This window comes from Rhinolophus sinicus, chromosome 5 (assembly GCF_057876585.1).
Source record: "Rhinolophus sinicus isolate RSI-liver-muscle chromosome 5, RSI-T2T, whole genome shotgun sequence".
Classification (NCBI taxonomy): Eukaryota; Metazoa; Chordata; class Mammalia; order Chiroptera; family Rhinolophidae; genus Rhinolophus; species Rhinolophus sinicus.
The window spans coordinates 8,252,725-8,269,147 of NC_142505.1; the positions used below are offsets into that span (position 1 = coordinate 8,252,725).

General features: G+C 43.2%; 1 protein-coding gene across 3 annotated transcripts in view; it reads left to right on the plus strand.

Annotated features, from left to right (window-relative positions):
- Positions 1-15,163, plus strand: part of SETD2 (SET domain containing 2, histone lysine methyltransferase) — a 109,630-nt gene extending 94,467 nt beyond the window's left edge. For 2 of the 3 annotated variants that reach the window (XM_088798193.1, XM_019724006.3), the window contains 6 exons: positions 679-813; positions 2,949-3,088; positions 7,077-7,188; positions 11,998-12,078; positions 13,893-13,994; positions 14,349-15,163. In XM_088798193.1, coding sequence (XP_088654319.1) covers positions 679-813; positions 2,949-3,088; positions 7,077-7,188; positions 11,998-12,078; positions 13,893-13,994; positions 14,349-14,510 — 732 coding nt within the window. In that variant the 3' untranslated portion in view covers positions 14,511-15,163. The remainder of the gene's footprint in view (positions 1-678; positions 814-2,948; positions 3,089-7,076; positions 7,189-11,997; positions 12,079-13,892; positions 13,995-14,348) is intronic. The other variant, XM_019724007.3, reaches the window with a different exon arrangement.
- Positions 15,164-16,423: the final 1,260 nt, after the last annotated feature.

The following is a 16,423-nucleotide window of genomic DNA, read 5'->3' on the forward strand; positions in this document are numbered from 1 at the left end:
TCATGAGGCCACAAGATTTATAGTGGTCTTATGACATTAATGAATGACCTTACAAAGTTATACTGAATCACATCTCAAAAACTTGAGTGCTTAGACTAATTTGTCACATTATAAAGGGAAGTGACTCAGATATAAAGTCATAGTGATTTTTTTCTCTCTAGAAGTGGGAGCAAAACAGTTATGTTTTCCCCTCTCTTAACATACTGGACCTCCTTAGAGTTATCTTATAATTCCCCTTGCAAGTCACATTTTAAACATATTTCTAGACTGTATTTATGTTTGAGAAGTTAGCTTTTGTATCATTTCAAGTTACTTGAAGGGGAGAGCCAATTTCTGCTGATTTCCCCCCAGCAAATGGCGAGATTTGACAGGCACATCCTGTTTGCATCTGCCTCACAAGTGTGCAGGTACATCTGTCGTATTATTCAGTGGGGCTGCAAGCCAGTTTCCCCTTTTTATTGCTCTGTTGGTTTTGGCATTGGCCTGTGGTTTTCAGCTGGTTTGGACAGAGACTATAGAACCCTAAACAATGTTTATTTTCCCTTTACCTTTTGACAGTTTGAATTTCAAACACTGTACGTCCAAATGAAAGATTATGCCAACTTGGAAGTCGATTACTTACTGCTTTATTAGAGCTACGAAAGTATAAATTATGAATTTCTTCATTTTATCTTTTAGAGTTATGCCCAGCCAAGTCTTCAGTACATCCAGGGACAACAGATTTTCACAGCTCACCCACAAGGAGTGGTGGTTCAGCCAACCGCGGCCGTGACTACAATAGTTGCTCCAGGGCAGCCTCAGCCCTTACAGCCAGTAAGAAACGTTTTGGTTGTTGAAACTCTCATTGGCTGCCTACCTTACGTTATCTTTAGAAAGTTTATTTTGTTTTGGTTTTTATTTTTGTTTTTTTCACTGTAGGTTTAGTTTTTTAATTTTTGTAGTCACGTGCCTGTGCACCGCACCCTGAGTGAAAGCTACTCATCCGTTTTGTCAATTTTTAAAAAAAATTCTGTGGAATTTACAGCTATGTTAACTGATACATAGTTTGCTCCTAGAAGGAACCTTTTTATTTGTAATTTACCTGACTGACCTATTTTTATACTTTGCTGTGAATTTTTGAAATAATCATTTTCTAGACCTAGCTATCATTATTTATGATCCTGTATGATCCTGTACTAGACACCATAGACTAGGAGTATAGAATTGAATGCTGTACTTTTCTATATATGTTGTGCAATATGTATTGAGAGAAGCTTTTGTTTTTCTGTATCATATGTAGAAGGATATGGTGAAATATTGATGAAGTGTTGTTTGGGGATGAAACGAGAAATAGGGGCCTAGTACTGAAAGCAGTTGAGAAACCAAACAGGAGAATAACATGAAGAGATTAGCAATTTAGAATATGTACAGTTCTGGAGAAGGCTCTTGCAGCAATCTGAACAGTGATGGTGACGTAGGACAGGTAGGACAGGTAGTGGAGATGGAGTAAAAAGACTGCATGTGAAACCATTGGGGGGAGGACAGCAGGTGTCCGAGGGCTTGCTGTGAGCTGGGCCCTTCTAGGCATTTTTAATACAAACGAAAGATTCAATTCCTATCCTTAGAAGCTGACATTCTAGGAAGGGAGTTGAGGATCACAATGAGTGATACTTAAAATAGTCAGAGTTCAGTGTCGTGAAAGGTGCAGATAAAGAGTTTGAGGAGGAAAAAGAAGCATTCCCAGATGGGGGAAGGATTAGTAATGTAGTAAGTACCGAATGATTTGGAATATTAAAAGACACCAGAGCTTAGGGAAAAGAGGTCATGTCACAGGCTAGATAGAGGACTATGGAAATGGAGGAAGTGGAATTTAAAGCCAAAACAAAAACGCAGCTATGTGAAATAGAGATTAGGGACGTATGCGCAAAGCAGTGATCGCAAAGACCCATGTTTGCCTAAAAGTGGACACGTTTTATCGTAGCCTGGGATCTCAGGTTCCTCTTTAAATGCTCAAGCAAAGGTAAAACGGGAAAAATTATTCTCTGTTAACTGGCTTATTACATAGAATGAACAATTAAGGGTGTATATCCTTATAGCGATTATATTATTATCTGCTAGAGCTGCTGTGACAAAATACCACAGACTGAGTAGCTTAAACAACAGGAATTAATTTTCTCACAGTTTTTGAGCCAGGAGTTTTAAAATCAAGGTGTTGGCGGGTTTGATGTCTCCTGAGGCCTCTCCTCTTGCAGATGGCGCCTTCTCCCTGCGTCTGCATGTTTCCTGGTGTCTCTTCATCTTCTTCTAAAAATACCAGACCTGTTGGATTAGGGCCCCACTTAGGACCGCATTTAACCATAATTACCTCTTTAAAAACCTTGTCTCCAAAGACTGTCACATTGGGGGGTAGGGTTTGAACATGAATTTTGGGGAAATACAGTTCAGTTCATAACAGTAATTATGAGGCTTTTATGAGTTTCAAAATATAGCATTCAGTTTTTAAAAATATAAATATGAGGTTTCAAACATACAGAATAGTACAGAAAAATATATAATGGATAAATGTTAACATTGTGTTAGATTGCTATTTCAATTTTTTTTTATAAAAGAGATACTATATGTAAAGCACATTCAGTTAATCAGTATCCTGAGGTTGATATATGCCATTTAGCATTGGTTTTTTTAAGGTTGAAAAATACTGCTGTAGATAATGAGCTGCTGAGTATTTTTTGGCGTGATGTCTTAGATGGTGAACTTGGAGCCAACTGTCAATTTTCTGATGGAGCTCTAAAACTCTTCATATATACTATCTCTGATCATTTCCCAGATTGTACCTTTGCTTTATATTTTCTAAGAGAAGAAGTAGATGTATGTTTTTACATATTGCGTAAGTAGATTATTTTTGTCCTTTTCAGCCAGGTTAAAAGAGATGTCATTGATCCAGAACTTGTGTGTGTGTTTCTTTTTAGCCTGAAATGGTTGTGACAAATAATCTCCTGGATCTGCCACCCCCCTCTCCTCCAAAACCAAAAACCATTGTCTTACCTCCCAACTGGAAGACAGCGCGAGATCCAGAAGGGAAGATTTATTACTACCATGTGATCACAAGGTAAGAAGGGTCGTGTGGGCATCCCCAGATCAGCTTTCAGTTAAAGAAGCTGCCGCCGGAAAGGGGAGTGTTATGCAATGGCATGTAATTGGCTGTTCACTGCGCTAGAGGGCTGTTGGGTTTCCAGAATCACATCTTAAATGTTATGTCATACCTTAGACTTTAGTCCTTTTTAGGTATGTTTGGTGTATTTTTAATCTGCAAGACTCTTTTGGAGAAAACTTAGGAGTTTAAAAAAAACCTTGGTTATGACTTCATCTAATACTGTAGATATTAGGTTATGGGCAAACCTTTTCTGTAAAAGGCCAGATAGTAAATATTTTAGATTTTGCTGGCCAAACAGTCTCTGTCATGACTACATGATTCTGCCATTATTGTGTAAACAGCTATAGACAATACATAAATGAATGGATATGTCTGTGTTCCAATAAAACTTTATTTACAAAAATAGGCAATGGACCAGATTTGGTCCATAAGCCATAGTTTGATGACTCCTGCTGTTTATTCAAAACCCAATTTATCTTTTTCTTAGAAATTTTTAAAGAATATCTTTTAGACAGAATGCTTTATGTGACTATGAGATGTGATCAAAAACTACAATGACTGTTTCAATAAAAAAATTATTAACAGTAAAAGACACATTGCCATTAATCCCTCTCAAAATACTCTGCCTCGCTTTGAACACACTTATCCCATCATTCTTGCCACTTTCTGAAGCAGTTCTGGGAAGTCCTCTTTTGTGAGTGTCTTTAGTTGCACTGTCATGGCTGCCTCGATGTCCTGAATTGATTCAAAACGTTTACCTTTCATGGTCATCTTGACTTTGGGGAAGAGCCAGAAGTCTCATGGTGTCAGATCCGGTGAATAAGGTGGATGAGGACACACCATAATGTTTTTGACAGAAATTGCTGTACCAGAAGCGATGTGTGACACAGAGCCTTTCCATTGTGATCACAAAATACAGTGAATGCTGCTGCTGAGTGCCATCCAATGGAAAGGCAGGGATCTTCAATACGGAAGCGGCGCATCAAACCTTAGTAACAGTGTTTGACAAGTTTCAACTTGTTCCGTGTAGTCATGTGTGAGCTATGGTTGAGAGAAGGTGTGTTTTAAAGTGTGCCATAAATCATCCTCCATCATGACAATGCTCCGTGTCACACATCGCTTCTGATATACAGCAATTTCTGTCAAATAAAAGCATTACAGTGTGTCCTCAACCACCTTATTCACCGGATCTGGCACCGTGAGACTTCTGGCTCTTCCCCAAAGTTAAAATGATTCAGGACATCGAGGCAGCCACGACTGCACAACAAAAGACACTCATGTAAGAGGACTTCCAAGCCGGCCCTGTGGCTCAGGTGGTTAAAGCTCCATGCTCCTAACTCCGAGGGCTGCCAGTTCAATTCCCACATGGGCCAGTGGGCTCTCAACCACAAGGTTGCCGGTTCAACTCCCGCAAGGGATGATGGGCTGCGCCCCCAGCAACTAGCAATGACAACTGGACTTGGAGCTGAGCTGCGCCCTCCACAACTAAGACTGAAAGGACAAAAACTTGAAGCTGAACGGCACCCTCCACAACTAAGATTGAAAGGACAACAACTTGACTTGGAAAAAAGTCCTGGAAGTACACACTGTTCCCCAATAAAGTCCTGTTCCCCTTCCCCAATTAAATCTTTAAAAAAAAAAAAAGAGGACTTCCAGAACTGCTTCAGAAAGTGGCAAGAACGAAGGGATAAGTGTGTTTGAAGCGAGGGGGAGTTTTTTGAGGGGGATTAATGGCAATGCGTCTTTTATTGTAATAAATTTTTTTTAAATTTAAACATTCACCGTATTGTTTGATCACACCTAGTATGTGTTTTCTCTCTGTGTATGTGTGTGTGCTTATCAGTATATAATCTTACATGAATTGTTTGGGTGAATGTTTTGTAATCTGCTTTATTTACCAATCTATAGAACTCTGTCTGTCAATCAATAATAGAACTACGTTATTTTTAATGCTTGCTGATACTTTGCTGCAGGGTCAGCAAACCATGCCTGTATGTACCACTTGTTTTTGCAAGTAAAGTTTTATGGGAACACAGCCATACCCCTTTCTGTAGGAATTGCCTATTGCTGCTTTCACACCACAGTGGCAGAGACCACATGGCCCACAAGGCCAAAGATATTTTCTGATCCTTTATAGAAAAAAGTTTGCCAAGCCCTGCTTTCTTGTATGGCTATACCAACTAGCCCACCCTTAGTTAACTGTGTGTGGACTGTTTTATATGTAACTCTAACCCTGGTCATCCTTACAGGCACTAATCTTACTTACTCTTACTACTTTCTTGGGGTAGATTCTTAGAAGTGGAATTGTTGGTGAAAAGATGTATACATTTTAAATTGATAAATATTGTCAGCTTACCATTAAAAAATTGTTCGTGTCAATTTAGAGCCCCACAAAAAGCAAACAAAGTGCCTTTTTCATCATGAAGTCTAATAGGAGAGAAAATTTATTTTCATTTCCAATTTTTTTATTATTGAGGTAGAACATCTTCATTAATTATTGACAATTTGTGTCTTCTGTGAATTACTTGTTTGGGGTATCTACCCATTTTCTGTCAGCATTTTTAAATCTCATTATCAAGGGTCTTGCAGGTGTTTTTGTAATGTCTTGTGACATAAAGAAGATTAAAATTTTCAAGCAGTGAGATATTTTTCCTTTATGTTTTCTACTTAGAAAGGCCTTCCTTACTTCTATAAAATACCTTTATAAAATGAGCCCTCATTATGTTGCTGACTGAAAGCGTAATGATTTTAAATTTACACCATTATTTGCGAATTTTACCAGAACTTTGTGTTTTCAATACCACAAAGTTTTCACAAGCACGTTTTTTAATGTACTGTCACTTTTCCAAAATTAAAAAAGGTGGTATTTCTTATTTATACGTGTGTCTTTCCATCTTTTTTCGTAGTTTTCCTTAGCTAGTACCTAAGAGCATCATACTTCCCTCTCTGCTCACTTTCTATAATAAACCCACAGCTGCTTGTGGTTCTTTGAAGCCCATTTTTTCATTAGTTGCATTGGTCAGAGGTAAGCCCATTTTCACAATCATCTGCAGAACTGATTTACATCAAGTGCCTTTTAGTAGCTGACTAAAGACTGCTGAGGTAGAAAAGCAGAAGAGCAGAAGATGTCGTGGCAGGATTGACCTGCCAGAGGTGTGGCTAACTTTTCGGAGGCTTGTGGCATATTAAGTGATTCCCTTACAGCGTTCCCTGTGACAGCTGACTTCAGACTCCTGAACATGAATTTCCGTACTTCCAGTTATTACCTCACAGGTCTAGCTTTTTAGGGGGAAATAAAATCTTTGTTTGTTTTCAAAACAACTATAAACATACAATGAGTTAACATGATTGAACCCTTCCTTTTGCAGTCAGTTGAGAATATTTTTAGTAGAGGGCACAAGTTTTTAACCTGTACATCTTTTCCATGCTGTCAGTCATTAAACTAAAGGGGCACAACTACAAACGAGAAGGTCCCTAAAGCAAAGAATGTTCTCACACGGTCATGGATTATGAGGAATGTGTTGTGATTTGTTTTATTTTGATCCAAGTACGTGCTAGGTACAATCACTATTGATCTCTTCACCTGCATAGGCAGGCACCGTGTACTTTTACCCCATGTACTTTCTAGGCTTCACTGAATCTTACTTTCAGGACGTAGCCAGGTGATAGACAAACAAGATGTTTGGTTTTACTTCTCTCTTTGACACCCAGCAAATGTTGCCACAGTATTGGCTGCAGAAAAGCAGTGGGCTAAACAATGTGTGTCTCTGGGATAGACTTGTTGCTGCGGGGAAGATGCCAAAAGAATGTCTCTATCTTACAGGGCTGACTTGTTCTATGTCTCATTACATGTTGTATTTTATGTATATGTGAACAGAGATGCCTGTGCCAGAGTTCTCTGTTTTCTGGCCATGACAGCATGGCTATTCTTACCTTCTTCTAGGCAGACTCAGTGGGATCCTCCTACTTGGGACAGCCCAGGAGATGATGCCAGCCTTGAGCATGAAGCTGAGATGGACCTGGGAACCCCAACATATGACGAAAATCCCATGAAGGTGAGTGTGGCTTACCCATGTGTTTCCTGATCGTTTGGGAGTCTGCCCTGTCATTTTGTAGGGCCAGTAATAGCCACATGGTCTTGGGATTCTATTTTCCTTATTGTTCTGGAGAATTACACATGTAATAAAGGCTGGGGAGGGTGGAGGGGCCTAGGACATCTAGACAATACAGAAGTATGGTATGTAGAACAAAAAAATAAAAACCTTCATTTCTATTCAGCTGCTCTTCTTTCATCATACTTCCGTCTCTGGAGGTAAATAATGTTAACCTTCTAGCGCAGGAGTTCTCAGCCAGGAGCAGTTTTGCTCCTCGGGACATTTGGTAATGTTTAGAAATATTTCGGGTTGTTACAACCAAAATGTGCCAGGATGCTCTGGCTTTTAGTGAGTAGAGGCTAGCCGCTAAAACATCTACAATGCACAGGACAGTCCCCACAGCAAAGGAACTGGCCCGAAATGTCAGTAGTGCTGTGTTTGTGAAAACCTGCTTTGTCATATATTCTCCCAAGACTTTCCTGGAAAACACACACGCAGATGTTTTTCTCTTTTCATTGTAAACACACAAATAGAATCATAGTATTCATGCTTCATTATAGTTTCCTTCAATATGCCTTAGTTCTTTCCCTGTAGACCTACTGCATTCTTCTTGAGGCTATGTGTCTTTTTCAAATGTGTTTTGACTATTTAACTGAAGCCTTACTTGGATGGTGCGGTTTAATGTCCTGCCATTTTTGGATTGCTGGATCTTGAAAGAAGTTAACGTTACATTCATACCTCACCAAAGGAGTATAGACACCCCCCCTTTTTTAATTTGAGACAGTTATTTTACTATGATAATACTGTTTTATAGCAAAGACAGCAAAAAAAAAAAAAGAGCGTATTCCTCATCTCTCCCTTTAACAAGACAGTAATTGGGATTAGAGGTCGTGTAAATCAAATACTTAGTGATTGAATTTTTATCCTTTCCGCTTGTAACAGGACTTACTGTCTCTAAGCATGAGGTGTCTTGAATGAAATCAAAGACCATGTTTCTTTGTTCTAAGATCTGAATAGTTTTTTTGTTTTGCTTTTTAATTTTGAAAATAAGAAGAGTTGCTTAACTAGTCAGTGGAGAGAGGTGGAAGAGGGGAAGACAGGAAGGAACTGGAGTGAAAGAGAATTAAAGTGGAAACAAATTCATACCTTCTCTTATATTTTTCTCACTTGGGGGGAAATGTTCTTTCTTCACCATATACTTGGCATTTGCTAAAAAGATATACACTTAAGTTAAATCCTCGTGGAGCTTGCTAAATTTCAAATGAGTGATTTGAGTCATTTAACCACGTCATTCTAGCCATTATGCTGTCCCATTTGTTTTAATCATGTGGGAAAATGCCCAGGATTGTTAGGCAACTGCCATTTAAATTATCTGAAGCTTACAAACAAGTCAAAAGCACAGCTCCCTCTTTCTAGACTCCTGTAGCTATATTAGTTATAGCTTTTGAAAACTAAACAGGAAGGTCTGAGAAAAGCTCCTGGTGCAGGAATACAGCTAAGCTCTGAGCCCAAGTTTATAAAGCATGTCAGAGATCTTATCTTTTGCACCTTACCCATAAATTATGACTCCGTGTTTTGGTCTCGTGTGTGTATGTTAAGTTAGTCCTTCAAAGCAAATGAAGAATAGGCATCAAGTCCACTGTTGTTTATTTAATGTTCAGAAAAGTGGCCTTTTTTATATGAAGACCTGGTGTTAGGAAATTCAGACCAAAAAAATAGCCAAGTACATAGTAGGAGCTGAGACGTAAGGGCCACCTTATGTACCGTGTTTAAGTCTTAGACCTCCATTTTCTGTCTGAGTGGTGGGAAACAAGTGGTATGAGCAGTGACATGACAGACTCGCCTTTTAGGAAGCTTTGGTGGAAATGGACTGGAGGGGTTGACCATGGAGTTACGTGCACTTACTGCAATAGACCTGCTGTGTACCCAGAAGCACCAGTCTCTACCTGTTAGAAATGCAGAATCTCAGTCCCTACCCCAAACCTGCTGGGTTAGAATCTGAAGTTCAACAAGGTCGTTGGCGATTCCCATACACATTAAAGTCTCAGTAATAGGCAACGCTGTTTGTGATTGACTGTTTAAGAGAAGCATAACCATGAAAGCTGACTATATGCAGAAGACAGAGGGGGCCAAAAAAGTGTATACCCATTTTAAGAAAGGAAAAACTATTAAAATTGTAATACAATGAATGACACCAGCATTCATTTGATTAATGTCATCTTTTGAGCAAACGTCATGCGAGTACTACACATTGCTGCTGTAATTCAATTCAACTTGGAAAAGTAATACATAGATAACAGCTCTTAAAATGTGTACATTTTTTTGGCACCCCCAGTATACACTATATGTACAAAGGGCGCCAAAAAACTGTATACACATTTTAAGAAAGGCTAAAACTATTAAAATTGTAATACTATATACCGATAACAAAAGATGAATACAAGTCAAGTGTGACTTCTGAGGTGCTCAGAGTAGTTACCATCAGCGTCCAGACCCTTCTGATGACGGCAGACTACTGCTTGAGCAACGTTGACCAAAGTACCTGCTTGTATACATTTTTTTGGCACCTCCGGTATTTTGGGGGCCATTGGTCGAGTCTAATGTTTTTTCTGATGCTAAAGGATTTTTTAATTGGCAACAGGCATTTGGGAAGCTTATTAACACTTGGTTTAAAAGTTCTTGTACTGTAGAAATGGTAAGACTTTAAATGGGACTGTTGGAGTTAGGGAGTGTTCCCAAGGCTTTCGTGTCAGTGTCCCGTCGAGCGGCCCTTGGCTCTGACTCTGGCTCCTGGTGTTGCTCCACATTGGGCTTGAGTGAGCTCTAGCCAGTTTCTGAAATTATTTCTCATGCCATTTGCAGGCCACAGACCAAGAGGGGTTTGTGAAGTTCAGTATTTCCAAGAGTACTTCATTGTGGTTTATGAGTTCCATGATGTAAGTCTAGGCACCCTTCCTTTGAACTTTTCCTTCCTCAAACCCAGTTGCAAAAGGACCACAAAATCTCCTGGACAGAGCTCAGTGGATTGTGCTCTATCACTGTGTTTTCAAGCCTTACCATGTCAGAGATTAAATTAGAAAGCTATTAAATGTGCACTGGGCTTCTTTAGCTTTCTGGACACTTACCCCATTCAGGGGGAAGCAGGCCGTTCCTGTTCAGACAGTACTCTCGCTGAGAGCCCGGCCTCTTCTGTAGGACCAGGAGCCTCGCGCTGGCGGCCATACCTCAAGGGGCTTCCTGTACTCTCTGCTGTTGCTGTGCCTTTCTGAGAGCTACAAGAAAGCACCCAAGGATGTGTGGAAGTTTCCTGGGCTTATTCAGGCAACTCTTGATCCCTTGCTACCTGAGGTCTTATTGTGAAGCACGCCCACACTCCACTACTGGAAAAATAACACAAAATCCCAAAGCAAGACATTTGAAAATGAATTACATGTGGGGTTTTGTTTTGCCTTGTTTTGTTTCCTGAAAACAGAGGTTGATCTATATGTTCTTTCTACCCTCCCCTCCCCGTCCTGCTCCCACAGCCAGAGAAAGTAGAAAAATGGAAAATATGTGAATCTTTTATAAACAAATGAGAGAACGCTGATTTGTAGCAGCCCAAAGCCAAGGGCGTGCCGCCTTCTCGGGGGCCAGTCCAGAGCAGAGAGAGCCGAACAGCTCCTCCATCATCAGCACCTTCATGTGTTTATGGAAGTGGAGGGATCAGAGCTGGAGGGTGGGTGGGAGGAGAAACAGTTCTCTGCCCTAAGTGGCTAGCAAACTCATAAAGTACCTGTGCTACCAACCGCAGCTTCTGGCTCCGTTGGAAGAGACTGGTACGCAGAGAGGAATGCTCATAATCTTTTCCATGGAAAAGTACATTTATTAGCAAGGGACTTGATAGCTGGTGGTGGGCAAAAGTGTGGGTAGGGGGCCTCGCATGGCAGGTGCTCTGATGCCAGGGATGCTGGCCCTTCACTTCTCAGCATTGCCTGTGAGGGGCAACTTGGCAGCCTTCCTTCTGGTGCTGCCGGAAGGGACCGTTCCTGGGTTTGTCATCGTCTTACCTGCTTGGGACTGAGCGTCCTCTGTGTCTTAGCATCTGCTCATCTGTTCACTGACTCAGATGCCCTTGTCTTCTTCCCCCCAAATCCTTGGGACCTCTTCACTCTTTGCGTTCTTGAACTGGAGATCCCAGGCTCCGAGGAGCGTCTCCTGCATGCTGAGACCGCCTCCTACAGGCTGGCTCGCTCTGCCTCTGGAGGAAACGTGAGGAGTATCCAACGGGAGGGGAGGGACTTGGCTGAGGACCTTCCAGGTTTGCGGTGAAAGGTCTTCAGAACAGAGCAGTTTGTCATTGTCCTGGGGTTCTGGACTGTTGGAGCCAGGAGAGATGGAGCTCCCTGAGCTCACGCTGTGACAGTGCGGGGTACTGAAGCTCAGAGCAGGGGTCTGAGTGGTCCAAGTCACACAGCAGGTTCTTCTACAGAGAAGGTAACTCTGAAACCACCAGAAATGTTTCGCTACATCAAGGATGTAGCTTTGACTTAGGGTAGAGAATTAGAACTTGGTTTATTAGGAACAAGTCAGAGCCCGATGACAGGATTGAAATAGCATTGGTAACAGAACCGAGTTGACTCCAGGCCATGCCCCCATAGGATCCTAAATGGATCCTAATGCCAAGAGTTAGGTATCCCAACCAGGGGAAAGCAAGGAAGGTTCTGGAACAGCAGGGCATCACTAACCTGACCTCTCATGCCAGCATTATTCTGTTTTCTTTTCCATTTCTAGACCTCAAAAAAGCCTAAGACGGCAGAAGCAGACACCTCCAGTGAGCTGGCTAAGAAAAGCAAAGAAGTTTTCAGAAAAGAGGTAAGTTTGGTGGATGTGGGCACTAAGCCCCGCAGGCTTAAACCTGAGCCCTTTCCTTTCTTCTCCTAAGTATGCACCACGCTCTGTAGTGTTTGGGTTCCCTGGCTTCTGTGATTTGGTATGGTCCTTTACAGTTGGTAATAAGCACTCCCGTATACACTATCTCATTCATCCCCACAGTGGCCCTTGAGGTAGGCAAGACAGAGAGGAGACCTCTTACAGTCAGAGAAGGCAAGTTCTAGACGGAAGACTTGAACTCAAGCCTTCTGGCTCAAAGTCCAGTTCTCTTTCTGTGGTACCTCATTTGGTGGCTTATCCTCAGGGCATTGATTGGGGAAAGCAGTTCCTCTTTATGCTACTGGCTGTATGTGTTTCCAGCTCTCAGGACACTGACCTTCTCGTCTGCCTCAGGACATCTGGATTCTAAACTCCAGTCTTGATTTACTGAAGGAGGTCATAGTTCGTTGGGTGAAACAGACCTGTAGATGAGTGATGGCAGCTGTGTAAATGAAGAGCGTACCTCGATGGTGCTGGGGGCCACTATTCAGGTGTCGGGAGGGGCTCTTCAATCAGGGAGACTATTGACCAGCTAGATGAGGAGGAGCGTAACTTCAAGCAGTAGAATGTGCGGAGGCACAAGGAAGCATTGCCCCTTCCAGGGAGTCGTAAGTAGTAGTCCCTGGGCCGTCGCACAGGGTGTGTGAGGAGTGTTGCAAGATGGGTCTAAACAGTACTGTGCTTCATACGGGGCCTGTGTGTCTGTGAGTTACAGGGAGCCACTGCAGGATTTTAAGCTGGGAGTAATGAGATCCCTGACTGTATTTGGGGAAATGGATTGAAGGGAGCGAGTATGGAGGCCAGGAGACCACAGGAAAACTTGGACTAGAAGCCTAATCCAGACCTAAGACTTCGTTTCTCTGTCTCTGTGTGCAATGACTGGGGTCTCAGCTCAGCCAACCAGCAGCTGTTTATCTAGTGGCTACGTTGTGATCTAGCCTTGTGCTTTGGACGTCTGAAGGCTCACTGATTGTCAGGCGTGGACAGACCCTGTTCAGTGCTCTCTGATGAGATGGCTGTCACTGACCTCATGCCCTTTGTTCCCTGGGATCTTAGAGCCATAAATAGTTCCAGGAGACCTGTGCCTGGGTCTATTTTGAGAGCCACCGGGTACACACATGCCAAGTTCTTTCATTTTATTTTTTACATAAAAAATTCAGTAAAAATTGAATAAAGTAAAGACTGCAGAGATGGCTCAGGAGGACCCTGAAAGTTGTGCATTGAAAAGGGTCCGACCCTGGATCTTCTCCCACCAGCTGTCATATCATGCTTCCACCTGCTTCACACTCCTATAGTAGGAATCAAATGAAATGTAACACAGAATCTAAGTAACGGTCAATGACAAAGTGCCTGCATTTCCTGGGTTTGCTGAGCTCCCAGAAGCACTGGAACACCCTGCCTCCAGGAACCAGAGAACTTAGCTATAGTCTCTGTGCTAAGGCCATGAGGTTTGTTAGCTGACACCTGGGGCTGCCATGCGATGCGGCAGTGGCGTCCTGCTGCTGAGGCCTTCCATCTGCTGTTCTAAGTCAGGCCAGCTCAGTCCATCCAAGGGAACTCGCCCTCTCAGGGCTGACCCGGGAGACTTGTCTCCCAGCCCACTGCCTGCTAGCATTCTTCTGTCCAAACCAGCCAGCCTGAGAGGACAAAGGAAGCACTGGCTGGCTCTACTTGCTATCTTTTCCAGGTCTTTCCTCAGTACAATTTCTTGCCCTCTCTGGAGTATTGAGCAATGTGTTCTCTTCCCCTGCCTGCAGATGTCCCAGTTCATTGTCCAGTGCCTGAACCCTTACCGGAAACCTGACTGCAAAGTGGGAAGAATTACCACAACTGAAGACTTCAAACATCTAGCTCGCAAGGTATTCTCCCAGCCTGTGGTCTGACAATGTTCTGGGCAAATTGTACCTGCTAAGAAGGCCTCTTTCATCACAGAAAGTGGGTTTTCCTTGCCAGATGCCCAGGCTGGGGACCCAGGAATGGGGAGGGAAGGTTTGGGAGGGAGGGCACCCTACCTGAGTATAGTGACTCTCTAAGAAACTTCCAGAGCTGAGCTTCCCCTTTCTGGTGATTCTAGCACCATCTTGCCTCAACATGTCTCTTTATTCAACTCCCAGTCTCAGTGGGAAGGGCCCTGAGGCAGTGGGCTGGCCTTCCCCCTCCCATCATTTCCATTCTGATTGGTGGCTATGGTCTGTCTTCCCCGTGCCCCCCAGCTGACTCACGGCGTAATGAACAAGGAGCTGAAGTACTGTAAGAACCCCGAGGACCTGGAGTGCAATGAGAATGTGAAACACAAAACCAAGGAGTACATCAAGAAGTACATGCAGAAGTTTGGGGCTGTGTACAGACCCAAAGAGGACACTGAATTAGAGTGACCTGGGAGGCCAGGGTGGCAGGACAGACTGGGAAGAAGAAGCCCTGTGGGCCCTCTCTGCCCCACCGTCTGTCAAGGCTGTGCTACTGATGACACAACACCCTGGGGAATTCAAACCTGCAGATTGCAAAAAGGAGCCCCCAAATGAGCTCAGTCTACAACGAGCAATCCCTGGTCGTGAGCTGTTGGGGTGTGGTCAGGGGCCGTCAGAGGCGAGGGCTTAGGGAAGAACCTTCTCTCTAAGATCCGGGCCCGGCCTGACCCCCCTGAGACCTGGGTCTCCTCCTTGGCGGTGCTGTCAGCGCACAGACCCATGCGCGTCCCTCCCACCACCCCTTACCCTGACGATCTGTATTATATTTTAATGTATATGTGAATATATTGAAAATAATTTGTTTTTTTCCTGGTTTTTGTTTGTTTTTTTGTTTTGCTTTTAGCCTCTGTGTGCTAGGATCACAGGAAGACTTTGTAAGGACGGTTTAAGTTCTCCTGCAAGGTTAAATTTGTTATCATGTAAATATCCCAAAGCAGGCTGCCTTGTGGTTTCGGCCAGCCTTGTGCTATGTTGATAAGATTGATTTACTGCTTAAAATCACTTTACTTTATCCAATTTTTACTGAACTTTTTATGTAAAAAATAAAATTAATTAAAGAACTTGGCACGTGTGTTCCCTAAAAGCCAGTCAAGCATGTTTGTGTATAATGTTACTGGAGAGAGAAAAGAGATGGTGACTATCGGTGTGTGAAGATCAAAGTTAGTCTTTGAGATTGGGGTTTGTGACGGGCCTTGTTCCCCATGGGTCCACTGGGATCGAGGCAGACATTTGCCAGGTGACTGACACTTGTGAGCGTGGGATCTGGTGCTCTGCTCAGGGCTGGAGTCACCTTGCATGTACATTCCAGAGCACAGGAAGCGGACCTGAGGCCTCGCTGGCACTGCGTTTCTTTTCTTCGGTTAATAGGTCAGTCCAGAGACAGGCATGTGCCTCCCCTTCATACCTCCTGGCTGGGGAGAGGTATTGGCCTTCTGCCCTCGAGAGTCTTGAGTTGCCCAAGCCCCCTGGAATGCTTGTTTGATGTTTGGGTTCCCTGACCCTGGGCATGGACAGTAGAGGGAGGACAGGGGAGGACCACTATAAAGGGGTACAGTGCACAGGCTGTGATGATCGTGCGTATCTCCTGGAGGGTGCAGGGCCCAGTGGAGACCACACACACACCCCTTGATGGACCAGTTGTCTGGGCAGGGAGACGGGCCAAAGGCTTCAGGCCAGCCTGGGGGCCCATCTGTGCAGAGGCTGTGACCCAGCAAATCCTGGGTGGGTGGACAGTAGTTAGAGCACTCAGTACCTGCTGGGGACTTAGTGCACAAGTGTGTCCCTTTGATCTTTACAACCCTGAGGCGTAGGAATTGCACTGTTCGGATGAGGAAACTAAGGTTCAGAGAAGCTCAGTGACTCATCTCCTTTTCTTATAGCAAAGGAACTGTTAACATAGAAAAACACCTGGTTTAAAGTCATAATTATTAGACATGCTATTTAATTTAACAATGTAGCCAAAGTATTTTCCCATGATACTGCAGCCTTCAAACTGTTTAAAGCACATTATTATAGCTTTAAGTGGATGGACTCGAATGGTCTTCACATTTCAGCTTGAGCACATTCAAAGGGTGTTTCTCTTTGGGTGGGTTTGCCGTGCAGGGGTGCGGCCATATGCACTGCGGCTTGCAACCAAGCCAAACACGGTTTTGACCCGAGGCTCCAGGTTTCAGATTCTCCAAGGAAATTTAGGCAACCTTCCATTAAAGGGTGGTGGTGCCCAGGGAGCTGTCGCATTTCAGATAGGACACCTTTAAAGAGGAATTCTCAGGTAATTTTTTTCAAGACCTTTGCCCCTTCCACACACCCCTTGACACCTG